The following is a 27,132-nucleotide window of genomic DNA, read 5'->3' on the forward strand; positions in this document are numbered from 1 at the left end:
TATGACAACCTGCTATACCTTTATAATAAGTTGTACCAATATTCACTGCAAACACTGTATGAAATGCAAAAAATAAAAATAAAATAAAAAATACTCTTGGAGGATCTGGAAAGGATGTAAAAATGGATACACACACAGAGAAACACCAGCAGAGGCAGCAGCAGAGCTGGCAGCTCTTTATCTCCCTCTGCAGGATACCAGCCTTGAAATAATCCAGCTTTCATTTTCACAGTAGCAGCTTTATCTGTCACAAACCACTCGCTGCTCTGTTGTGCCGCTTGATGATGACGATGCACAGACATTTGTGTTAAATTAAGGAACACACATGCAATTCTTTGGTAGTTTTTTCACAAACGTTCTGTATATTTTTGGGGGGGCAATCAAAAGATGAAAACAGCCATGGCAGCTATGTTGTTTTTATGTCCCATCTGACAAAAGCTGCAACACAACAAGGAGAGCCTGGTGTAGAGAAGGCACACAAACTACAGCATGTCCCCAGATGAAAACCAGATCGCTCTTCATCTGAATATATAAATACTTCAGGTACTGTGACGTGACGGTACATCCAGTAGAATTACAGAGGTGAATTAGGTGAGAGGGCAACATTATGTCACTTTAAAATTTTCTGTAAACCGTTAGCAATTCATGAAGGGCAGAGAAGAACTTTAACTGGCAAATAAAAGACCATTAAAACTGCAGTAAACTCAATCTTAAAGAAAAACGAGAGAAGAAATTTATACAAGCAAATTAGCAAAGTTATTACCAACTTCACCACCATCTTTTATGTGGACAAAGAGCAGAGTTTTTTAAGGAATAGTTTGTCATTTTGGGAAATCTGCTTTCTTGCTCACAAGATCGAGAACAATGCTAAATATAATGCTGCTGCTAGGTTAGCTTAGCATAAAGACTAGAAACAAGGGGAAACAGCTAGCCTGGCTCTGTCCAAAAACTCACAAATTAACACGTTATATCTTGTTAGTTTGATCTGTACAAAATGTGAAGTCAAACAAATATGTGACAAGCTAAAGGTTTCCTGATGTTTACAGTCTTTGTGCTAAGCTATGCTAAGCTAACGGTATCAAGCGTCTCATGCAACTCCTGATAAGAAAGCAAATATACTTTTTCCCAAAATGACTGAATATTCCTTTAAGCAGCAGAGTAACATATTAGCAGACTCTCATGTTTAACTGGTTCTACAATGAAAAGAACATGACAAAAAAAATTTAAATGCCGACTAAAAAGTGAAATGAAATAAATGTACAAACATGATAAAAATGCAGACTAACTTTAAAAAGGGTGTTAACAGTATAAATGGGTTGGTTTTATACTGTAGCAACAGACTGAAAAAAGTAGTAAATATTTACAGCAGCAGCATCTTCACCTTTTCACACACTTCAATAATATCAAGTGTAAATGCTTCCTTCATAGCGGAGGAAAAGCCTCTGGGCAAAGCTGCACATTACGAGTCATCCAACAGTACAGTATAAAACATACGCACTTGCCCCAGTAAATAGTCCATGGTCACAGGATTTTTATTTCATAAAAACCTCAAAAGTTCTCATTCAAGTCCAATAATACAGCACAGTAGTCAGTTTCTTACACTTAAAATCTCTTTAAGTTAGTAGTAGTGGCGAGGCATGGGGATGTTGTTTTCACCATGAAGAATGTCACCATCTTTACATACAAAAGACAACCATAGTAAAGAATTAAAACACAATCAAACACAACCAAACAGTACAGAGCCAATGAAAATGTTTTGTCTGGATCAGAGAACAGCAAAGCCGATCAGGAGTCGAGGTCAGACCAGCTGTAGGACAGGCCGTCTCCTGACATGTGTCGGCAGAAGCCCTCTGCGCAGACGACCTTTGAAATGGAAGTGAAAGGGAGTTGAGGCCCGTGGGGGCTGCTGGGAACACAACCTGCTGACGCAAACTGTTGGCTGGCACAAACGTGGAAAAACAGAGCGGTTACCAGTCTGATCGCTGCGTCAGAGGCGGATTGTTTCTGCAGCAGCACCTTATGTTCTCAATCACACGTACAAACCAGCCACACAGTCACCAGTAGTCTCGTTTTCCTTTTCTTTTTGAGTGTACATCTGACCCCGCCATGTTCTTCTACGAACACGTCTTTCTTTTAGTTTTTGGGGTAGATTTTCTCATAGAAGAAGTTTTGTGCCAGCAGGTAGAGCTCCCCATCCTTTTCTCTGACTGCATGTGCCCTGACAAACTGGAACTGCTCCAATGCAAACTCATAGAACTCGTTCTCCATCTTCCAGATGGCAGACTGCTGCAACTTGGCGATAGACTCCTTTGTGGGCGGCTTTTTCTCACTGGTCTTCCTCAGGTGGGATTTCTTCCCTGTGATGAAAATAGAGTAGGATTAAAGGGATCCCGGAACATGAATGCAATGATTCAGCTTTTATGTACTCTCTTATGTTTAATGTCAATGCAGACATTACTACAATTTTAGTTTCGAGCAGTAGTTAGTTTTTTTGGGTTTTTTTTAAGTGGTTGCAGTCTTTTCTTTTTCCTTACTGCATTCCAAAAAATCATTGGCACTCTCTGAATAACTTGAAGCAAACACTTCTCCACATGTCACGACTAAACGCCGCACAATATGACCCCTGAACAGGACGTGCAATTCTTCTCGAATCATAACTGGCAATATAGGCAGCGTTTCAGGCTTTCTGCCAAGCATACCGCATAGAATCTGCAAGTGAAATACAATTCATAAATTCACAAGCTTGTATATGGAGACACTTATTTAATCTGTAGAATAACAAGCATAAAAATATTGAGTCATCTCATCACTATGACGTTACCAGGCAACCAGCAGAGACACCATGATGTTAGATAGTCCCAACGCATAACGCAGTCCGAAACATAATATCCAAAAAAAGATGTAATGTGTTAATTAATGAGCAGATTTAGTAATCTTTGGACATGAGACATAAGTGATATCAATCTTCTCATTAACTCTCAGCAAATAACTGCATTTCCCAAAATGTCTAAAATGATTATTGTGGAAATATGTCACAGCTTTCAATCCCGTCTGATGTGTTCTGTATTTCTCTTTGGGCCCCGTCTTTAATTTTGCTAATTGAAAGGCGAAGGCATCTCTTAAAGCTGCGAGTGAGATTGCAAGTCAGCGAAAAACGTGATAACTGAGACTGCATGACTTCTGAATCAGAGACTTCAAATCCATTAAATACATTCCTGATTAACTTGAGTACTCTGGTCTACTGGTTTATCTGCTGTTAAAAATGAGGAACATCATTCTTTCATCTACGTCACTGTCAGTTTTCATTCTTCCGCGCTCTCCGTTATTTATTCTGGCTGCGCTCATTGTAACCAATCTGTAACTACATCAGCGAGAGGCATGAGTGCATATTGATCACGATTCAATTCTCAGAGGGGCGATTCAAACTGCTAATATGCAACCACAGCACACAGACAGACACTTTAGCTTTGCAAAGTGAGTTAGCTATTGAGCTGCTTTTCAGTTTATTATAATATTGATGAGGGAAACAAAGGAAACAACAAATGGCACCTGTTTTGTACAGCTCAGTGGCTCCTTTGAAGAAGCGTGGCAGCGCGGCCTCCAGCATCATGACAAAGTCCTCCAGCTCCTCTGTTACTCCGACCAGCATGTATTCATTCACCAGGTTGTATTTCGCCTGCTCCAGAGCCCACTGGCTGCCCACATTCCTGCACAGAGATCACGTCGGTTGTGTGTGGTTAGTTTTAGTCTTAGTATTTTAAAAAAGGAGGGTGACGACACAGAATGGCAGCAGAGGAGAGCTGAAGGGTACACAGATAGTGACAGGAAAAATGATTAAGTGAGATGTGAGAGTCCGGAGAGGTTTGAGACAACAGGAGGACCAGAGGACGGAGGAGAAAGGCAGGAAGGAATGGAGTCTGTCATGGTCAGGAAATTATATAATGAAGGAGGAAATAGATTGTTCATCTACAAAGTAACTTTTTGGCAAAGCCTTGTTAAACACTGCATTAGAGGACTGGCAGCGCCTTCACCTTTTTGTCTAGAGTATTTATTTAATGTTTCTAAGGTGCTTTCCACTACTTTAATATACTGCTAGAGCACCGGGAGAACTAAATCCTAGAAACTCAGGCCTTTAGTCGATAACCTGCATCAGGAGATGGTTAAGAGGACGGCAAACTCAATGAGCGATTAAGGAGGGTAAGAGGGATGAGTGAGGGTAGAGAGAGAGAGAGGCCGATACAGATCAAGGCTGAGAGAGCTATCAGGGACCTTGAGAAGATGAGTGTAGCAGAAGTGTGGTGCATTATGAAACAAAACTGATACACCATCCCTCCTGAACTATCTGAACACAGTGAGACAAGGAAAGGATAATAATGCCGATGTTGTGTTTTTTTTGTTATTGCCGACAAATCCCACTGAAATGATCAAAAACCAACAATGAGTTCTTAACGTTCATACTTTATCCGTGGCACTAAACCCCTCGCCCAGTGATTCATACTTAAGATGTTAACCTTAAAAAACATCACAGTAATATATCTTCTCTTTTTAAAAAAAAGGGTAATAATTTCCCTGCTGGGCATTGAAGCTTTTAGCAAACATCATTAAAACAGGAGTAAATAGTGCATTTATTTTCAGCCGTGGATTAAAAAACATTTAGTGCGCTAGTGAGTATTTAATGCACCAGAATGGATTATGTACGATTGAAGATAAATTAAAATCAAATCATCAAAAACACTATCCATTTGTTCTTAGTCTTTGGACAGCAATAGAGATCTACAGAGATTTATCAGGTTTTAGCTACACAGACAAATACTTCATTGTAGAGTTTGTGGACAAGATCACCAGAATTAAAAGTGAAAACACAACTAAAGATGTGCCTCCTTTCATTTCAAGCATCAGAACAAGAATGCAGGAGGACCCAAACATTATAAATTCAGACTCAGTGATGAGTCTGAACAGGGTACAGCGTCAGCTGTTTGAATACTAACCAGCATTCAGAGTAGTGACCACAGAAAAAGGGAATCTGGAGCCAGAGCTTCTCAGGGGCGCAGTCTGAGCCGCCGGCTGATACACATTCATCAAACGTCTGAAACACAAAAAACAAATTATTTTAATGAGCGAGTAATAATCAGGTGCCCATAGGAACATTAAAAAAAAGGTTTTCATCATTCCTCCTGTTCATGCCAGCCAATAATCTTCATGCGTACTCCAAAGATTGAGTTAATCAAATTAAGTGTGTATCTTCTAAGGTTTTAGTGTTTTAGTAAGCTCCAAAAACAGAAGATACCTGTATGATTTGACTAACTCAGATCGAAGCCTCATATTAACTTTAATTATCTTTAAATAGCTTTTACACATAATGAGGACTGTAGATTCAGTCCCTCATCGCGTCATTTTGAAATGCATATGCCAAAAGAATGAAAATATTAGTGGATTTTAACCTTCTTGTCTCCTTGTTTCCTGCGTCTCAAGCCGGGCCTGTAGTCGTCCCCAAAACGTAAAAAGTAATAATAGGATACGAGCCTTTCGATGGGGTCCCGGATCACGTTTATGTAGATGGGCTTCCTCTTTATCCCAAACCTGTGAGACATGACATTGTGTTGAAATACTCAACAGGACTCAACAGGAGTCTGAGGACAGCTGGTTAAAGGGCTCGATAATGTGCTTCTTTTATTGTTTAAAACATACTGAGGTTCAGCTGCTGCTTTGTGCTACATACACATCATAACGCTACACTGTGAATAAAAAGATGTAAATGACCACAAGGTGGAGTGACCTGCATAAAGCCACAGCAGGGTAAACGAACTGTGAATAAACAGTCACAGTTATTATGAGACAATTGCAGGACAACATATTTACTTGGTGAAGTCGAGGAAGGAGACATGTCCGTGGTAGAAAGCCGGCTTCATTTCCCTCCACTCAGTCACATTCTTTACAAACCGAACCTGAAACAAACAACCAAAACAACTTACAATGAATGAAATGCTCTTTTTATAACGTGCAGTCGACCAAATGGCAAATATCGAAGACACAGGTCTCTACATTACAAATTAAAAAGGGGGAATTCATGTTAAATCAGCTGCTCTGACCTGGTCCTGTATGGACATGACCGGGTTGTTCTTGGTGGTGTTGATGTGCAGGACGTGGTAGTGGTTCTTCCCGCACAGGTCGTAGGCGATGTTGGTGAAGGAGGTGCTGGCCGTCTTGGGCACGCGGTTGTAGATGATGACGATGTCATCTTCGTTGTCAAGCGACGACAAGAGCGACGAGTCCCTTTCTCGTAGACCGTCCTGTGTGTGCCGCTGCTCGATCTCTCGTACCTCGTGTCTGGCGATGGCTCGTTCTGGAGGGAGAGAGGAGGATGTTGAGTTCAGGATGTATGGGTAAGGATTTTGTGTTAGTTAAAAGGACAGTGAGTTAAAATGCCCTCCAGCGAGTTACTCATTATACAGACTCCATGAGTTGTTCCGGAGCTAAACCTGACCTCTGGCTTCTCTGTCGAGCAGAATAAGTGAATAGAAAACTTCCTGTAAGTGCCAGAAAGTCTCAGATATTTCTAAATAATAAAAAAGCAGCAAGAAACACAGCAAGTATGAGGAGTTAAACACTAGATGTCACAACGGCCTTCCCAAGCAGAAAGACTTTGATTATATCCTGGTCCATGTTTAACATGTCTCATAATAATTAGATTTAAATTTACTACTACTAAGATGTGATTCTGTCCTTGTCAGAGGTAACACTGCTGCGTGAGACGTAACCGTAACTTTATTAAAAATGGATTTCCATTTCATTTGAACACAGTCTCTTCTGGAGAGCAGACAGCGGAAACTCCTTTCCCGCTTCACACCGAGGATCAAGAATAATGTCAAACAGGAATATTAGTTAATCATTTTGTGAGCAGCCTATTTCACGCTGCAGTAACACCTCTCGAGTTGGCTAATCAGATTCAACTTTAATATCAATCCCCTACCTTTAACTTTCACTTATTTAAGCGTGCAGTGAAGTGTCTGCATGCTCCCGTTTTAGATTTTTAAAAAATATACTGTCACGGACATGTACATCTTTGTGTGCTTCAGACAGACCCTAGATAATAGCAAAATGACTTATACGACCTAGTTTCCTCTTTCTCTGAGAAAAGCATCATGTAACAAGGGTGAAAAGGTGAAGAGCAAGAGGTTAGAGGTTGGTAGTTAGACGGTAAGGCTACAGTTACTTGATAGGTTAGGGTTAGGGTTAGGTTTTACACGTTTACAGGACATCAATACACTATAAATGAGGAGGGCAGAGGTTGGGGTGGGGTATCTCAATGCAAACACTGCGTGAAGCTGCAGAAAAGCCAGACCCCTGTGCCTTGGTGTGAATGGATTCAACACAAAGACGCTCTGGCTTTTGTTGCACTCTGGCTTTTTTCTTGGTCTGAATTCGCCTCAGATTGACTGGTGTTGACAATGTCTCAGAGTGCTCCGCAGGAAGGATGGAGCGAGAAGAAGACGGGTGTGTGTGTGTGTGTGTGTGTTTTAGGAGGGGAGGCAGCACAACACTGGAGCACCTAATACCCGTGGGAGCACTCAGTGGAGCCAGCGGGCTCCTAAAGCCCTGCCTAAAGCCTGGCTGCTGAGACACTGTTACAGCCTGGACTGTGCTGGCCCGGCTTTAGAGGCTGGCATCTGGCACCGGAGCCCAATTAAGATGTCATCTGTGAAAGTGCCGCCCTCTCCTTCATCTGTGTGAACACACGTGGGTATATACACACACACACACACAGAAATACTCTCACTGCCTTCCTCTCTTACACTCTGCTAAACAGCTGTTAACGTTGCACTCATCAAAGCTGGATCTGGTTACGGACGGAGCCGCGGCACTTCCGCACGCTCGCAACTGGTGCTCCGGGGGCTGATGGCATGGAGACGTGCCAGGTGGTTGTAATGGCTGAAGCCTGTCAGCATGCAGAACAACTGTAATGGAGACAGTCGTTCACACGTCCACCTAAAGCACGCATTAGCCAACAACAACAGCAATAACAGTTGCTATGTTGGAACTTTATCGCTGGGGCTCAAATGTCATTTTGGGATTCTTTTTATGATGGCGTACAGTGAGGGGACACAAAGAGAGACTTTGACATTCGAAAAATAGAGTCGGAGCGCAACCCGTGACAAAGCAAGTCATAAATATTGAGGGCCTTTAGTCTGATGTGTAGTACCAGGTGTCAGAAGAATTTAAAGTCTACAACTTCACAGTTGGAAAGGCCCTGAAAACATATTTTCTGAATCGGCTTCTTACTACGAGCGATGGAGGTCACACAGATACACAAAATGTTCCTTCCTTATTCAAAGTTAGAACCGTTATGTTTATTTCACTTGTCAGTTTTTTTCTGTTGGGAAAAGGTGTCACATACCTCAGAGCACCATGCAGGATTTGGTTATTGTTGTTGGGTTGTTTATGTTTCCACACCACTTATGAATCAAATCTGATCAAACCACTACCATAAAGCAGATTAGTTGAGTTTGTGGGTTAATAAATTAGATGTTTTCTTCTTTCTCAAGTTCAAAATTTTTTTCTTTATGTTATCAATCGGCAAAATGAATCTCACAGTGACAAAACCCACTGAAAACTGCAGTTTTTTTTTTGTTGTTTTTTAAGCAATTTCCAACTGATTGCTTTGGTTTTTCCAGCCCATAACTTTAATGTTTTCATTCACTCTAATGGCTCTCATCAGTGTTATTTCAAGCGATAGCAGCACACACCTGTTCTTAGCAAATAAAGCGAGATAAACCCGCTTCTCGCCACCTACACAGCAGACGAACAAATAGAGACATAATGAGAGCATTTTGCAGCCACAAAGACAGATCTTTTTTCTCTGGAAGTTGGTGGAGACCAAAACGGAGTTAGAGGAGAGTCAATGCTGAACACGACATGAAATGAATGAATGTTGCTCTGTATTGGATATTCACTAACACCATAGGCATATCAGCCTAAAAAGGTACTAGTATGGCGATGTTGCGGTGTCGTTAGTGTCGTTGTGAGATTTCTCACAACACAATCATTTTTTTCCGCTGCTGTCAGCAACACGTTGAAAGACAACAGCAACTTGTTTTTTCAGAGACAATGTCCTCTGGATAATCCACAGACCATGCTGACAACAGTTTTTACAGAAGCTACTTTCCACTTAAGGAGAAAACTGTTGACAGTGAGGTCTGTGGATTATCCAGAGGAACAGGGACATTGTTTTCTCAGAGTATTTCAAATGCATTGTTTTAATCCTGTGAGCACTGTAAATTAAATTCCCTTCACCTCCATTGTGCTGGCAGAAGAGCAAGATATCTCAAAAACAACAAGGCTAGATACCATTGGAGGTAGGTGAGAAAATGTGTTTCAGTTGAGTGACTTGATACTTAATCTATGTTCTTGTCTATATTTTGAATCGCTCACATCTTCAAGGCCAAACGTGAGAACATACATCATCATGTAAGCTTTCTTTTTGCTTTGCTAAAAGGCATAAACACACAAAATTAAGCTTTTGTGGAGATCAAGCTTGCAAAGGAAGGCTGCCAATCTTTTAGTCTCCTCTTTTTTTTTTTCCAGAGGAGGTGAGGGAGAGTGAGAAAGGACCGGGACGTATTGTGTCCCTGACTACAACGTCCTGAACTATGTGAAAAGGCCCAGAAACCACTTGTTAAAAGACATGGTGTTTTGTGGCAAGTTCCCAACAACCAACAAGAAGGCGAAGCGGGCATGGAGAGGGCTTCTTAGGCTTTGTAGTAGACGCCCTATTCAGTGCGAGACTGAAAACACTTGGCACGAACCTCCATATCAGAGGGCGCCACACACACACACACACACAAACTTAAGCTTAGCGCTCCCTTCTGAGGTCATTTAATTAGAGAACAAAAGCCTGAATTACTATGGCCACACAGCAGGCCTCCTTTCATTCCACATTTCCGTCAGTTTCCTCCCCTCAAGCAGTCTCTGTGCATTAAAAGCTAATTATGAACCGTGAAGCCAACACGGGTCTTAAACATTGTGACAACTACAAGCCTATTACTCTGAGTTTCATTCAAAGTGAGAGATGGGAGAAGACAGAGCGCTGGTAGTTGAACATATTTACTGAAGCAATTTCGCGGCTGATTAGACGCAAGCATCTGAAATCATCATTCATATTTGCCGCCAGATCTGCAAAACGTGACAGGTCCGTCATGTATTATTGCTATCACGTCAGATCTGATGGGATAATAAAAGTGGAGGCACGAAGATGATCCTTTCTCCAAGCAGCTCATAAATCCATCATTGGTACGATCCGCTGGTCGGAGCGCTCTCCCTCAGACGGCTTCGCCCCTCGATCCGAAGCCTTGGGGTAGGTGGGTAATAGAGATTGGCTATCAGCGGCAGACTGAGGTGTACGGCTTGTATGGTTCTGCTTGGATGCCGCTGGATTGCAAAATCAATGAAGGGTGACAGGGAGGAGATCTAGGTTGCTGCTGTATAAAAATTGAGTTAGTCGGCTACTGTTACTACCTCTTCCCTCTGTGTAGACTTGGATGCACACTGCTGTTTTGCAGTGCCAGGTTTGGGGGAGGGGGGTAGTTATGTCACACTGCAGCACTCATGAACATCTGAATAAACTGTGTAATTCTAATTCAGTCTTCAGATCTGTTCAGCAGAGAGCGGATTATCACAGGAAACAGGAATAAAGTCAGGCTGACGGGGACAGACAGAGCCAGAACATGCATTACCGTTGTTATTTGAGTTATGACAAGGAATATGAAGCGCGGTGTGAGAGGAAGCTGTTGTGCAGCTTTTCAACACTGCTGACAGCTGCAGAGAGCTGAAAGACGAGTCGGATAAACGAGACAGAGCTGTTTCATTAAGTGAACCTGAAGGTGTTTGGTGCATTTAAAAGCTTTCACGCAAGCTCAGTGTGACAGCAGGAATAGAGACATACATGAAGACACAGAAACAGAATACTAAAAGTATTTGACTGATGTTTCACATTAGCACTTTAAAGAGAGGAATACATTTAAAACTGCAGTGCAATTGTCTAGGTGGGCTTTTTGGAAGAGTGGGAATCTGCTGAAGCTGAGGCATTTTTCCTCGCTGGCTTTGACACACAAGTGCGACATTGACGCTGAATGAAGGGTCTCATTCACTGGTCAGTCCTCCCCAGTACAGCTGGGGGAGTCGAGGGAGAGAAGAAGAGGCAAGGGAGACAAGGACAAGGGCGGTGTTAGATGGAGACAGACCAAATTGGGGTCAGACAATGAATTGACAAACGATTATAGTTTTAGAACAGCGAGGGCAGGTCCAGATTAACCTGTTAGAAGAGGGAGCCGGGGTAAAAGTTTGCTGCTGGGCTTCTATTGATCCTCTTGTCAGCTTCAAGTTTCCGTTAAGCTCAATGCACACGGACAGCTATACATGGCAGCTTCATTATACGTCCTGAGACCCAAAGACAACCCAGAACAACAGTCTTAATTAGTTTGGTAGTAATGACAACCCCAGAGAATTATCACCTGACTCTGCAGTGCCCCTCAACACTACGGCCCATTTTAGCTTCTTTCAGCTCGTAGTTTTGGTTTTACAGCCCACAGCTTTATGGTTTTGGTTCAATCTTACTGCTCTCATCAACATTGTTTCAAACTGCAGCAGGCAGCTGTTTTTACCAATCACTGAACACTAACTGGCCAACATTAAATGGCAGACAAACAAAGTTAACAGCTAGCCAGCGAAGCATTCGGAAGCTGAAGGACCGCACATTTCTCTCAGGATTTGGAGCTAAAAAGGAAAGTCGATGAATTGATGATTAAACGTCAATCTGTGTCTCTGTGTTTGTGTAAATATGTAACAATAAGTTACATTAAGTACTACATGCTAATATATCAATGTTGTGTTTACAACTTGTTCAGTTGCCCCAAGAGGTCAAATAATAAATAAATGAATACTGCTTTAAACTATTTTCTTTATTCAGGAATATGCACTGTTTTTGCACAATATAAATAAAGTAATACAGTTCCTCAACACAGAGATCTAAGATATGAGATGGGAGCAACACAATAAATATTTCATATTGTACTTTAGAAAACTCCACTTAATCAAATGACTGAACGCAGTGACCCTGGTACACTCTCCCTGTGGGTCTGAGGCATTGCCCGCAAGTTTGCTTGCTTTGCCTGTTAATAGCAGAAAAATATGTCTTATCTACAGGAAGGTCTGAGGTGTTTCCATTTGTTCTGTTCTCCAGATTTATCATAAAACGTTAGAAATCTTATTGATCTGATTGGGAATGCTAGAAATGATTCAGAACAATGAATCAAAGTCAGGCCTGCAATAGAAGCCACAGAAAGGCTCCACCATTAAATTCAAATCAACAGATGCACACAGTGAAGTGATGTAGCGAAAATAAAATGTCTGGCTACATTGCAGTTTCTCGTAAATAAGACGTTTCACAGTGACATGATATTTCCTGTCCTAGTCTTGGCACTGCTGCTTTGTGAGGCACCATAAATGGAGGCTGACAAGTTTTTCATTGTTATGACTTTCACGGTAGTTCTGCTTTTACTAGACGGTACAGAGGGGAGCAGGAAAGGTGAGGAAAACACAGGGAGGCAAAGCGTGCTGGTTAAGGTCATGAGCCGGATTTCCACCCACATCGCCAGGTGCATGAGCGGGGCACTCCATCCTCCGGAGAGATGCTGTTGCTGTCTGAGTTTAATTCAGCACAAACAAGCCACGTAAAGGTCACGTATCTTGAAAATGACTGCTTCCTTCTTCCAGACGAAGCAGTATGTTCAAAACAAGCCTGTTTTTGTTCGGGGATGCTTACAAAGCATTCCTCAGACATGAGGAAGAGACAATACTTGCCCTTGTCAGCGCTGACAGACAACAGTGTGACAGTTTAAAGTGGTTAAGTGGTTTGGGGTATGGGTCTTGAGATCATAATTACTCCACTGAGTGTCATTGAGGAGATAGATGTTACACTAGAACTTCAGAATAATCTTTTTTTGGAGAGAGTGTAGGCTTCAGCTGAGGATAGGGTGTTTTTTTGCTCTGTAGAGTTCATGAACTATTGATAAAAATCAAGCTGTTCGACTAAACACGAGGGTACACTAAATAAGCCTCAGCCACGTGTGGCCCATTTATAATTCAGAGTCTAAATGCAAGCCATGTCTCTACACTAATGATAACAATCCAGTATAGATGGAGATTATTATCGTCATGGTTCAACCTGCCACTTTCTCCCCTAATATGTCTTTAGTGCGATCGAAGCCTGTAGTGCTGTCTGACAGGTGAGCCAATAATGTCTGGGAAAACAGAAAGAGTAAAAAAGACGGCCCTGTGATGTCTGCTTCATCAGAAACAGCAAGTCAGATGAGATTATGGAGCAATTTACGCAGATGGCAGATCCCATCATTCCCCTGTCTTGTTAAGTAAAGGCGGGTCTGACAGGTTGTGGAGGAGGGCGGTGGGGGACTGATTGGAACAGATCTCGTCTTGGCACAAATCATCAATGACTAAGCACTGGGAATTAGCCAACATATTCAGAGGCATTTATGCTTAAAAAAGAAAGAAGAATATATGTAGAATTCCAGTCAAGAGAGAGGCGCTCTTAAATGTGTTTGTTGGAGGGAAAGAAACCACAGCTGGAATGTGTGTCACTGCTAAATGCTTCAGCCTCGCAAACTCTGCAGTCAGATCTGTGAGAGCGGAAAGCGGGAGAAATACAACTCGGTTCAGAAACCTCATATACTCAATGTGTAATAATGTATACATGGGACATGTGTATCGACATGCTAGTTGAGCTGCAAATCCTTGGAGTCCTTCACACTTGGCATACTTTAAGTTAGGAGGCTTGTCCAGAGGTTGTGGACCTTGTGGATGCTCCAGACTCCCCTGATAAAACTGAAAAACAACAATGACCGAAGGTTACCCACATCGCCTTCCCTCCTCCCTGATTCTGTACGTGTGACCTGCTCTCTAAAAGCTTGGTATGAACCGTGTCCATGGATATAAGCTGTACCAACATCCTCTATTTGAATAAACTCAGATATTTAAGTAAGGAAAGCTGATAACAAATGGCATCCCATGTCCTAATATAACAACAAGCAATGTTTGCATAACAGTGCAGATCTGGTTGCAAGCTACAACCCAGATATCTGATGTTCCCTCTCCGTCCCTCTAACATAATTAATAATGCATATATAGGAGTCCAGGGAAAACTCCACACTCTATTAGACAGAGCAGACGACAGCTATTCATAGGTTTAATGACGAGTGGGAGGGACAGGTGAACACCGAGGAGAATCTGTCCCACACAGAAACGTGTTAGACAGCCAAAGCAGCGTTAAACAGAACACCTCTGTACCGAGACCGGTTCAACTTGTTATCACTTCATCTCTGCGAGCTTATCTGTGCGCCTTTCATCTCTTCAGTTCTTGGCTTTCTTTCTTTCATCTCATTCTGTTTAGCATCTGCAGGCAATCCTCTATCTACGGTGTTCGCTGTCAGAGGATCACTGTGATGCGATGCACAGGCACTACTTTCACTCTCAAGAGATTGATTCTGATGCCTAAACTCAGGATTTTGGCTGATATCGAGCACTGATTCACTGCTGGAGCTATTTTATTCTTTTTTCCCCAACTTAAAATCGATAAACTTCACTGTGTGGAATTGATTTGGGTCATTCCTCCGAGTGTATAGTCACTTGAAGCCGTAAATACACATCACTTGGATTTACTAAGAGATGCTCTAAAGCTCTAAAATGCTAAAAATATGTTTGACAGAAAATATTCATCTACATCAAGAAATATTAAATAGAGGAACAACAGAGGTGTTTACAGGTGTTGTTGAAGAAAGCTGCCCATAGGGATCTATGAGAAAACTCCTCGCCTCAAGTGATATCACTCAGTTGGGGCTGAAGACTGAAGAGGGTAGATCACTTCCTCATCTCTGCTCGAGGCTAGAGGCCCAGGGCTACTATCATAACACACCCGAATCCTTGACCAAACTGTTGGCAGCCGAGTTACCACACAGTGGCAGCTCTACCTGTGACTGGTGGAGCTTTTTATTGAACAATAATAATTAATTTATATTCAGATTTACAGGGGAGAGTGAACTTTTATTATTCTAATTAAAAAAAAAGAAAGATGCCCAGTTGAAGTTCAATAAAACGGCAGCAAAGCTCAGTGTTCATGAGAAAATAATATGACTTTTGGTGACTACCATAATTATATTACTATATTATAGCAAAGAAAAAGTGAACTTTATTGTCAAATCTGCCACCAGTGTTGTAGTACCCGGGATCAGTCTTAGTCTCAAGACCACTTTTAGAAAGTCTCTGCATTTTTACTTGGTCTTGTCTCAGTCTCGGACAAAGAGGATGGATTTTATTTCAAGACCAGTAATTTGCAATACCACAGTTTCATAATTGACTGAAAATATTTATAGGAGTTCTCTTACAAGCTGAGGTAAGAGAAAAACAAATGACAGTGGACGTGGCTGAGAGACAGTTCAAAAAGTTGTTCTTCAGTCTATAGTAATAGATCAGACACCTGTGTGGCACAGAAAACTAAAGTGAGCTCAGTAGAGTTCATACAGACATTACATATTACATTACATACAATGATACACTCTGGTCTTGGTCTTGACTTTGTCTTGGTTTAGGTGGCCTTGACTACAACACTATTTACCACATGTAGAGGACTACAGAGGATAGAAATGCTGTTTCTCTGAGACCCTGGTATCTGTTGGCATATTATGCAAGTACTAAAACAGAAAAACAAGGTCTAAAAATACTAGGATCAAATCCAAATATAAAAGTAAGTTAAACTGAAGGTTGGGGACAACAAAAACTGCAGCGATATCAAATATAGTGCAAACAGTTATGTAAGGAATATGCCATCCACAGTACGAGTAATCAGCAGCATTTATTTTGTGTTAAAACAAAGCAGCTAGTGCTGAGTGTAGTTGTGTGTGTGTGTATATGTTTGCATATTAAAAGTTCTGATGTCTGGTGCTGTTGGACGGGTAGAGAGTGGGATGGGTAAGTTACAGTCCAGACTTTTTGGAGGCAGCATCCTGACAGCCTGATGTATAAAAACTGTCACGCAGTCTGGTGGAGCAGGCTCAGAGGCTCCGGTATCTTCTCCTAGATGGCAGAACACTAGAGGCTTGGTGAGGGATGGGCGGGGTTCCTCGATATGCCGGTGGCTTTGTGAGCTAAGAGGGTGTTGGAAATGTTCAGGGGATGAGGAGAGTGAGGCACCAGTGATCTTCCCAGATGTGTTCACTTTGCACTGCATGGTTTTGCGATTGAAGGCAGCGATGCAGCAGGTCAGGAGGCTCTCTCAATGGTGCGTTTGTAGAGGGTGCGCATGATGGGTGCCGGGACTAGTGCTGTCTTTAGCTTTGTGAGGAAATAAAGATGACTCTTTGTTTTCTTGGCAAGTGAATCATTTTTTTTGTCCAGGGTACCATGTGGCCAGCTCGTTCACCTCATTCCTCTAATTGTATTAGTCATTGTCGCTGATGAGATCAACCACAATTGTGTCATCAGCAAATCCGACAGAGTTGCTGCAACTGGTAGAAATTTGGTGTACAGTCATGGGTCACTCCTTGGGGGGCCTGTGCTCAATGTGGAGGTGCACGATGTGTTATTGTGGTCTCTTAGTGAGGAAAGTCTTGTATCCAGTTACAGAGCTTAGCAGGTCCAGTTTCCTTATCAGCTACTGATGCTATTGAATGCTAGACTATCTATGAACAGCATTTTCACATCAGAGCCTTTGGTGTGCAGATGGGTTAGGGCTAAGTGGAGGGCAGACCAGCTGGTACAATATGCAAATAGGGGTCCAGGGTGGAAGAGATGGATTTAATGTGGTGCATGACTAGTTTCTCAAAGCACTTCATAATGGTATAGGTCAGGGTGACAGGGTGGTAGTCATTAAAAGCAGGATGGAGGACATTTCTTTTCTCCAGGTATGATGGTGGTAGGCTTTAAAGCATGTGGAGACAACTGCATGACTCAAGAAGGTGTTGAAGTTGTCTGTGTGAATATGCATTTCAAGTTGTTGAGAGGGTGTGGTATCTTCTTTGCAGGCGTGTGCTTTTCAAACATGCAAAGCAGAAGTTGTTGAGTTGGCTTGTGATGGAGGTTTGTTATCTGTGGTGATGGAGTTAGTGACAGTCTCAACAGTCTCAGTGAATTCTTGTATGTCAGCATGTTGTTTGTATGTGGCTGCATGCTTGAATATCACCCAGCCTGTGGTGTTGAAACAGTCCTCGAGTGCATCCTCAGACAACGCATCCGTTTCTTATCTGGTTTTGTGATGTTGTGCATTATTGTATGCACCTTTGTGATTTGTGTAAAAAGTCCAGTGTATTAATTCCCCTTGCTGGAAAAACAAAACAAAACCCATCAACATGCTGGTGTAGTTTTGGTAATACTGACTTTATTCCCCAGCAAAATGAGAAATCTGTCTGAGTGGGCTGTCTGTTGCTCACTGATGGTGTATTACAATTCACTGAGTGACTCATTCTGTCGGTGTTATTAGGGTTAGGATGTCTAACTACCACCAGAATAGCTGTAAATTCCCTCAGCAGGTAGACAGGCTGGCACTTGATGATCCTAAACTCCACCAGCGATGAACAATGTTTTGGAGACCATCACAGTGTCACGACCGCCTTGCCTCCTATAACCGAGGCTCTGTCTACTCGGGGGCTTGTTAGTCAGTCTAGCCTGAAAGTTTGGGATGTTGTCATTAAACCACGTTTCTGTAAAGGTGAATACACAGCATTCCCTTATGTTCTGTGAGTGTACATTGGTGAGTAAGATGGTTGGGATAGCCGGTCTTGTTTGGGCTAGGTTCAAGGTCGGACACCTCTACACATCCCTGCTATCCCAAAGGGAAGCTTGAAGCTGGTGATGTGGTAGGCAGGTGGAGTAATCCAAGGACCCAAAGCTCCATTGTTTGTGCGGGTTTCAGGTTGTTTACCTTTGTTCTGCCGATATCTGGCACAAAGTGACAGCTGTGCTTGGCTTAATGTCTTAATAATGGCGAACATGAAGGCAAAGATAGACGTGTAAGCACTGTACTACCGGGACAGAGAGAAGCCGCTGAATCCATACGTGTTGCTATGTAGATCTGCAGAGAAACGACATCATTGTGGACTCTTGGCAAATTGTCATTTGCTAAAAGTTAAATGGTTTAATCTGAGGGGAATAGACCTTTAGCACAGCAGCCATTTTGACACGAAATAACAGGTAAACACAGGTGTTACCAATGATGCTAATTGAGTTCCATTCAGGTCAAACAGAGTCAGAGTGCTGCTGTGCTGCATGATGGCTCAGTCTCTGCTAATAAATGGAACAGAACCATAATTAGTATAATTAGAAACACCTGCTCTGACCCTATTTGATGTCTGCTGTGGCTGCTGTGCCATTAGTGGTGATAATGTATTATCTATATCTATTAGTAATGATGAAAATAATTGTTAGTTGCCTTAATAAATATGTCAATACAAGCAGCACTATTTTGATGTTTGAAGAAATTTTAATGAAGTTGTTCTGGAAGGTTTATAAAGCTGCGTTCACAATCTTTTAAGAACTGTGACAGAGGCAGTATACTGTTGATCAATCATGTCCGTCTGATACCTAATCTGTTTAATAAAGTCGGAATCAGCAGCAACGCTAATCTCGCGCACTGGAGCGGTGCATCATTTATATTAGTCAGGCAGGACAGAATAGATACAGACGCTAGTCTAATGATAAAGAAAAAAAAAAAGAAGCTTGATGGATCAAATGTGTGTGTAGCATTACTAAATGAGCACAAGTCGATGTATTGTTTGTAACTGAAGAAAAATACGAAGTAGAGAAAGAGACGCCGACACACAAATCTACTGATCCTTCCCTCAGCAGGGGACAGTCTGTGGGAGCTGAATATTCAGCAACACAGATACTTCATTAATAAGATGACACACACACACACACACACACACACACACACACACACACACACACACACACACACACACACACACACACACACCTGTTTGCTGTGTATTCTGTCTAATGAACTTCAAGTCGAATTTCAGGCAATTTGCCGATGCTGCTCATGCCATTCTGCACACTGAGGAATCAGAAAGAGACAATAGGAAGACAGAGAGAGAAGGAGGCACAGACGCAAAGAGGTGGAGAGTGGGAATTGTGTAGTAACACCACCATAACAATTGGTCCCCTGGTGACGTCTGGTCTTAGACATGTTACAAGAAAACAAGATAAAAGGCAGCTTTAAGCCAAAAGGAGCACAGTTGAATCAGGTGCTGTGGAAGAAGAAGGGCATCGCTACTCCACCACATTCCTTCCTCCTTTATCCCTCCGTGCTCTGATGAAATTGGTTGTAAAAAATGCTGCAGGCCTCTTTGTTGCTTTTTTTTTTTCTCCACAGGGGCTTATGATATTCACAAGCCGGCGCTTTAAATATTTCTGTGTTGCAATGGAAATTAAATCATCTTTTTCATTTCGCCCGCTCCCCTCCTCCCTCCACACTTCCTCCTCCTTTGATAGCACCTTATTTCCGAAGCCAGTGGCGGATATTCTCTTTTCAGCCGCTCATCCAATGGGGTTAGAAAAACACGAGAGGGATTTGAATATCACAAAAGAGAGACTCAGCACGCAAATAAAGAAGTTGTTTACAACTACTGATCCTGAAGGGAGCTGGATGAGAGTGTTGTCTTTCTTACTTATAATCATGGCTGAGGTTTATTAGCTGCTCCCTGTTTCCCCTGTCTGATTAGAAGCTGAGCAGTGTCTGAAAGAAACTCTGCAGAGAAGAGGAGGGGAAACTGACACCTGCTATCGTGTGTTTACAACCAAAGACTCCATCATGTGTCTGTGTGTGCATGTGTGTGAGTCTAAATCTGATCATGCATCTTTTGTAGCAGAGCGTTAGAATGAAACAGATTATTTCTGAGTACCGTATTTTCACGACCATAAGGCGCATATAAACGTCAAAATGTGCGATGCGCCCTATAGTGCAGTGCGCCCTATGTGTGTTGTTAAACCTGTGTTGAGAACAACGTGCCCATCTCACAGCCGATGTGAAAAAAGAAGTGAAACAAATGAACGCTGCACTTGTTGTTATTCCGGGAGGTTTGACAAAGGAACTCCAACCGCTGGACATCGGTGTGAACCGGCCGTTCAAAGTAAGGCTGCGAGCGGCGTGGGAGCGATGGATGACCGATGGAGACCACAGTTTCACAAAGAGTGGCAGGCAGCGCCGGGCAAGTTACGCCACAGTTTGCGGATGGATTGTAGATGCGTGGACTAACGTGTCTACTGGCACTGTTGTTCGAGCTTTCGCAAAAGCCGGCATCATTTCCGAGGGGCCGCACGGCACGGAAAGTGACTCTGACAGCGAAGAAAGTGGAACTGACATATTTGATTTAGCGCAGCTGTTTAACTCAGAAACGGAGGATGAGGACTTCGATGGGTTTGATTATTGACGATTACCGGCAATGTGCTGTGGTAATGTGCTTAAAAAATGTTAGTACTTTGTAATAAAGACTTAAATAAAGCACAATCAAACTCAGTTTTGCTCCCGCTCTATTTTTAAATACGCACACTTGTATGCTTGTGTGTGTGTTGTTGTAAGGCGGTGCACCATATGTGTGTGTAGACTGCGCCTTTTCGTACGGTGCGCCCTATGTGTGTGTTAAATACAGTAATGGCACACATAACTGAGACTGCGCCTTTTCGTACAGTGCGCCTTATAGTCGTGAAAATACGGTATATAAGGAAAAGTCAGCACAGCACTCAGGATCAGTGTTCACTCTGAGCATCTGTGCAAGACAGTTCTCTGACCCACAGTCTGATTTATCACTTCAACTAAATAATATCTCATCAGCCATCAGTCAGCGCTCCACTTGTCCCTGTGAGTTCAGTCAATAAAACCTACCCTGCAGGTTAGGATATCTGAAGTGCATTTCTTCGAGTTGAATGAACTGACACCTCTGCCCAACGGTGACACAGGAAGAAATGAGTGGTGGTGTGGTAGTCGAGCGGGGGGGGGGGGTTCTCATAGAGCGGCCTCCGATTACACCCAGGCTGTGAAACCGTCCATAACAGCCCGATTAGCCTGTCTGTCATCCTGCTACAGCTGCAAACGCTGCGCCACTTTGCAGGAACACTTTCCGTGTCAGACAAAGTGCGCGCCAGGGCCCATAAATCCTCTGCCCTAATCAAAGCCTGCTTCTAACAATACAGCAAAAGCCCGGTATGACCATTAGGCACCTTTTCTCCCCACCTCCAACAACAAATCCATCCCCGACACATACGCCCATATCCGCTGTGGGCTCCTCACCATTAGCCGCTTAAGCTGCATGTTTCAGAGCAGGCAGGTCCAAGCAATCGACGTTACCAGATGCCAACGTGCAGACTGGAAGCAAATGACTCATGCAACCTTTATATCCCTTAGGGAAGCTAAAAACGGAGATGTGGAGTGTCAGGGAGAGTTCAAGCGGAATCTGAGTGCCTTGTCCACGTTTACGAGGTTGAGGTTTGAGGTTTGAACCTGGAGTTGTAGACAAGACACCGGGCTCAGTCTAGCTGAGTGCTACCAATGTGTCAACAATTTGCTTCTAAAGGAAGCCGCCATTTGATGTCGCAAGCCTTTGAGTGAGTCAGACACCAGTTGACACACACTTGACAAATGTGTAGGAGTGAAAGGAACCAGGTAGACATTTGGATCATCAATAAAAGTAACATTTCAAAACACAACCGCAGCTCAAGGTCTCATCAGTGACAGGATGAATGATGTTCAGTAGAGGTTTGAGCAGCAGGGCAGCTTGAAGGTATGAAATCGTCCAATCAAAGTAAACGCGGTGTGAGCGTGAGGACAGACTAGCGGTGCCTGACCAATGTCCTTTCAAGAGCAAATTCCTGACCAAATTCCTGACCCACAAGGGTGGGCTCGAGGCTGTGAGGGCTTGGCATGACAATCAAAGAGAAATTCAAACACAAGCCCGGGAGCGATGAGCTGCGGCGACAAATGAATGCTTAAAAGTCTTACGTCAGGCTTTGCAAACACTTTGACAATGAACGCATACATCCATTTCTTCCTCCTGCATTCAACGGCATCTCTCTTCTCTCTCTCAGAACTCATCACAGAGCCGCTTGTGTCTGGAACTAAATATCACTACGCAACAGATGGAAATTTAATTCCTTTAATCAGGCTGAATAACGGCCAGCAGATAAAAGGCGGTAATGCTGAGGGTCTGAATATCTGGAGGTAAAACACAGCCCTCTCATGGCCTGCAAGGCACAGAGGTGAAGAGGTTGTTTGCTCCAGTTACAAGGGCCACAAAGTGACAGTTTTATAAGCAACGTTTCTATTTACGCAGCTCACAGTATACCAGAGATGCCCTCTGAAAATAACCTCCCACCTATAAGTACAAGTTCTATTACTGACTTTTTACACAGCAAAAGGGGGTAGAAAAGATACCAAACTGCTGAAAATCTCAAATTACTGTAATAAAAACTAAGAAAATTTTTTTTTTCTTTGTGTTTATAAATATTCTCCCTGAGGAAATAAGTTCAGCATGGCTTAATCTATAAATGCAGGTAGAAAGGACAGATGTTACGCAAATGATGATGCACTCAAGTGTGTAATGAACGTGCTTTGAGCCAGAAAATGACAGGAATCATTCAAAAATTAAAATAAATAAAATCCTTGCTTAAAATAATTGGTGGATGATTTATCAAAAACATTTTGCACAACAGACCACACTGATGTTCTGAATTATCGTCCTTAATGAGCATATTCTGAAGGGACATGATTTCTCATCCTGCGGTATTTGAGACTCCATCACAAGTGGCACTTAAAAAACAATCAGTGTCAAATTAATCGGCATATAGAAAAGATTAAAAGAGGAAATTATTTGAATGAATTTCACAGAAAAATCCATGCAGATGTCCTCGAGATATTTTGCATTAAGATATTCCTCTTTTTTTACAGGGCGAATGAATGATTCAGCAGATTGTGAGAGAATTCACATGCTTTTACTTTGACATGACAATCCTTCTGGACATGACCCTGTGTGCGTGCTGCTTTCAGGTGCCGTTTAAAAAAAGAACAGACTTGTGTTGACTTCACTTTTAACCAACTGATCGGATTTTCTGGAGTAATCACCGGGTATCTGATCACCGTTGAATCAAATTCAGCCATTCGTTTTCTGTCGTCATTCCGCATAAAATTCTTCAAGGTGAAATTGCCTGAACTGAGAGGAAGCAAATGACAACCCTGACAGGGAAAGTGGCCTTGAATCCCTGTTTGTAGCTCTTTAATAGAGAAACTATTTCCATCCATCCATCCATCCATCCATGCACAGTCGCCTGCGTTACTGTTGACCCAGCCGGCAGCAGTGCCGGTGAGCAGCCTGAGAGAAATATTGTCAGAATAATGGATTAGGCCCACAGCAGGACACACAGCTGCATCACGGCGTGATTGTAATGCAGGAGACTTCTCAGCGAAACCTTGGGACGACGATTAGCTTGGAAGCAAATCACAGCTTGTCTGCCCTGCAGGAGGTGTCTAATAGGGGAAATGATTCAAATGCATGTCAGGCGATGGGATGACACGCTGTGAGGAGAGGGCACTGGTCATTCCAACCCGTGTGAAGTTAATTGTGAACATGTGAAAACACGATACAGGAAGGCGATGTATAGAGTTTCTTCTTTTTTTCCCCTCCTGTATTTATTACGAGAGAGTCGTTCATGAAGATCTAAAATGACTTTGGACGTCGCCACCTGTCCTTGTTATGGTTGTTACGTTTGAGTCTTTATTGTTGCACAGATGGACCTGCAGCAGGTGCACCTGGTAATGTGACCGGCCCCGTGGCTGTCTGTCAGCATCGTGCCTGTGAAAGCCTCAGTCACAACTATTTGGCTATGCAGCACATAATTCAGAGCTCCAGTATACAGACGTCTGCTCAGTCCAGTCATCCATCAGAGCGCTTTTTGCCAAGTCAACAGATTCTCGTGGTGGGCAGTTGGGGGAAAGGCCTCTCAGGTTCTGTTTCAGCATCGGGAGTGTGTGTGTGTGTGTGTGTGTGAGACAGAGTTTGGATTTTCAGTGGGTGTAAAGTATAGCCCTTTACGGCAGCAGTAAACCATGTCACAGGCCAATATAGCCATCTATACCCACAGGGCTACTGATTGTTTCAGCATGTTAACTGTTTTATTTGTAATGTGGTCTGAAAATGTCCCAACAACACCTCATCTTTGACTCATCCGACAAAGTTACTCACATACCCAAAAGCACCAGAATCCGTGGATCACTTAGTGGATCTCTCTTTAACCAAATCACTAACTAATGTAACATTTTTTCTACTTCTGCTAATGGAAGTAGAAAAAATTGGCATTGGAGCCCCACTAGGGAAGTCTGACTTGCCTTTTTGAAAACCTCTGTCAGAAAATAGTAAAAATTTCCCAAATTAAAACTGACAAATTAAAAATTCTTGTTTAATCTGTCAGACAGTCCAAAAGCCAAATATATATTCAGTGTAGTGCCATGAAAGGACCAACATTTCCACATTAAAAAAAAAAGAAATTCACAGAAAAATCACTCATGCTCAATTATCAAAATTGTTGCAGAGTAATTTTCTGCTAATCGTTTCCACTCCAGTCCCAGTAAAAGTGGCATGACCTCAACCATCTAGTGCTGAAACATTGATGAATGGATGACTAATTTTAGTCAGTCAGCATTAGACATTTTTGCTTGATAAGTTTCTGAAATGAATCTGCAACATTTTATTTTTTTAATCTTTAATCTCTGTTTGCCGCTGTAAATTTGAAGGCTACGACTTCCAACACGTTTTCTTCATCCTACAGTCAACAAACTACAAATCAACAGTTTACTATGAATGAAGGCAATGAATGACCTTTATGCAGTTATGGTGTTTTGCAGATGTGTTTTTCACAGTTAGTTTGGAGAACTAAACCTCTTCTCGTAACTGTGTTTTTTGACATTTAGTTTCATTGCACCTTAAATAAAAACACACAGCTCATATTTCCCGGCACAGATACACCCAACTTCTCCCTGAGCAGAGGTCTAATCATCCGAATGACACCTGTGTGGGCGAGCGAGGACTTAGTAGTTAAAATGTAATAGAGCTTTTGCACGGCAGACACTCGTCATAGGAGGAAGAGGCACATGTGTTACTAATAACATTAACGATTTCTCTGTCCCATTAAGTGTCCCTGTAAGCCATTTTAATACTCGAGCTGCCTCACCTAAATGGAATTCACTGCAGCAACACTGTTAATGATAATCACACCTGTGCTTTTCCTGCTAGATCACATCAAACTGTCGCAGCCTGTCTGAGCTCCCACCGTCTTCAAATGATAGGTGGTGTGAGGACCCCTGAGGTACGCAGGGTGTCTGCACTGCTCTGCTGTTCCTTAAAAAAAAAAAAAACCTCCAGTGGAGACACCAGAGAGATAATCCTGCAATGTCCCAGATCTTTATTTGGACGGAGCCCCTGATGGGAGCTACCTAGTGAGATTTGAACGCCACGCTGGCCACGTTTCAATCACAGGAAAGGGTTTGCAGCAGCAAGCACGTAGAAGATTACTAAAAACTTATTCTGAGCACAAAGAGATGTTTGCTGCTTGTTCTAAGAGCAGTGCACGTCCATCACTGACCATCCATCCTTCAGTCTGACTCCAGCTTCAACATCACATATCCTATATTTCAAAATCGGCAGGGAAGTGCAGTAGACCTGATAAAATGTGTCCTTTTTTAGCAGCTAAATAATTGACATACATTTATTAAGCAACTATTTTGTTGACCAGTTAATCAAAATTACTGCGTTTCTCTGTCTTTTTAAATCGTTGTAAACTGAATATTTTTTTGTTGGGGGGGGGGGACAAAGATGTCACCTTGGGCTTCAGGAAACTGTGATTGACAGTTTCCAATGTTTTCTGACACTGCATAGACCAAACAATCAAATCACTTAATCCACAAAACAACTGTCAGACTGATCAATAATGAAGTTTTAACGTATACAAAACACACACACACACACACACACACACACAATGACTCTGTCTTTCTGTCAGAGGGTCACAGGCTGAGGACAGCAGCACCTCCTCAGTCACACTCTGCATTGCACAGGTTAGGATGATGACAGGTTCACACTATCTGTGATTTTCTGCAAATGCTCAGAGTAGTTTTAACATTTTATGTCTCACAGTCATGCAGAGTTCAGTAGCACAGCTCACAGATCCACATTTAATAACTGTGTGCCATTGTCTGAACCATATGCTGGCGCATGAGTGGTGGACACACAGATCACAGCTTCTTATTGACCCAAATGCACAACAATGGTGATGCACAGATTTCTATTGACCCAAGAGAGAAGCCCTCACACACACACACACACAGCCTGCGGTGGAGAGCTATCTGACGGTGACGGGGTTTGGATCGGGCTGCAGCCCCTTAAACTTACCGAGCTTTCCCCGGGACTCCTCCAGCTTCTGGATCTGGTTCTCCAGGAAGAACATGGCCACTGCGAATGCCAGCAGCGCCAGAAGCTGCAACTTGGGCGGCATCATGACTCTGAGCAGCCCCATCAAATCATCCAGAGAGGGATTTGGTCAGTCCATGCTCAGAGGAGAAGACACTGAAAACACACACACACACACACACACACACACACACACAGCGACGACGGTGATTACAAAGCGGCTGAGTGTCTGTGCATGGCCCTCTCCCACTGTTCAAATCCTCTGGTTACCTCAAATGCGATGTGTGCATGCTCGGTTTGGTTATTTCATCCAGTCAATCCCCGACAGAGGAGCGTCGTGGAGACGCAGAGATTTCTCCAGAGTGCGGTTTTGTCTCTCCTGGTTGTAGGAGCGGTGGTGCCAGCCACTGTCGCCTGCGTCCCCCATGTAGCGCTGTCCTGTCCCGGCCACCAGTGTACCCACCACCGACCGCACCACGGGCAGACTGCTACTACCAGCCCGGCCATTGGACGAATCAGCAGTCCACCACGCAGCCGAGGCTTCCTATTGGTCGACAATCACTGCCTGCTCACAGGGGATTGGACGATTTTCACAAACTGACCTGCGCGCGAACAGCAGATG

The 27,132-nt window shown here is 42.9% G+C and overlaps 1 protein-coding gene across 1 annotated transcript; it reads right to left on the reverse strand.

Moving 5' to 3' along the window:
- On the reverse strand, positions 1–27,005 carry hs2st1a (heparan sulfate 2-O-sulfotransferase 1a). The gene is made up of 8 exons (XM_010733330.3): positions 26,781–27,005; positions 26,493–26,666; positions 6,090–6,343; positions 5,860–5,945; positions 5,442–5,580; positions 4,989–5,086; positions 3,550–3,707; positions 1–2,357 (listed from the first exon to the last, which is right to left on the reverse strand). The coding sequence occupies exons 2-8, from the start codon at positions 26,614–26,616 to the stop codon at positions 2,134–2,136; spliced, it is 1,083 nt and encodes a 360-aa protein (XP_010731632.1). The 5' UTR covers positions 26,617–26,666; positions 26,781–27,005; the 3' UTR covers positions 1–2,133.
- Positions 27,006–27,132: the final 127 nt, after the last annotated feature.

Source organism: Larimichthys crocea, chromosome XII (genome assembly GCF_000972845.2).
Source record: "Larimichthys crocea isolate SSNF chromosome XII, L_crocea_2.0, whole genome shotgun sequence".
In the NCBI taxonomy this organism is placed as follows: domain Eukaryota; kingdom Metazoa; phylum Chordata; class Actinopteri; family Sciaenidae; genus Larimichthys; species Larimichthys crocea.

Bases quoted from the DNA above. Each gene is read 5' to 3' on its own strand.
- hs2st1a (XM_010733330.3), bottom strand. From the start codon at position 26,616: ATGGGGCTGCTCAGAGTCATGATGCCGCCCAAGTTGCAGCTTCTGGCG. The intron at 5,087-5,441 runs GTTAAAATCCAC...TTTGTGTTTCAG, and splicing joins GGAAACAAGGAGACAAGAAG to ACGTTTGATGAATGTGTATC. The intron at 2,358-3,549 runs GTGCCATTTGTT...TTTTCATCACAG, and splicing joins CACTGAGCTGTACAAAACAG to GGAAGAAATCCCACCTGAGG.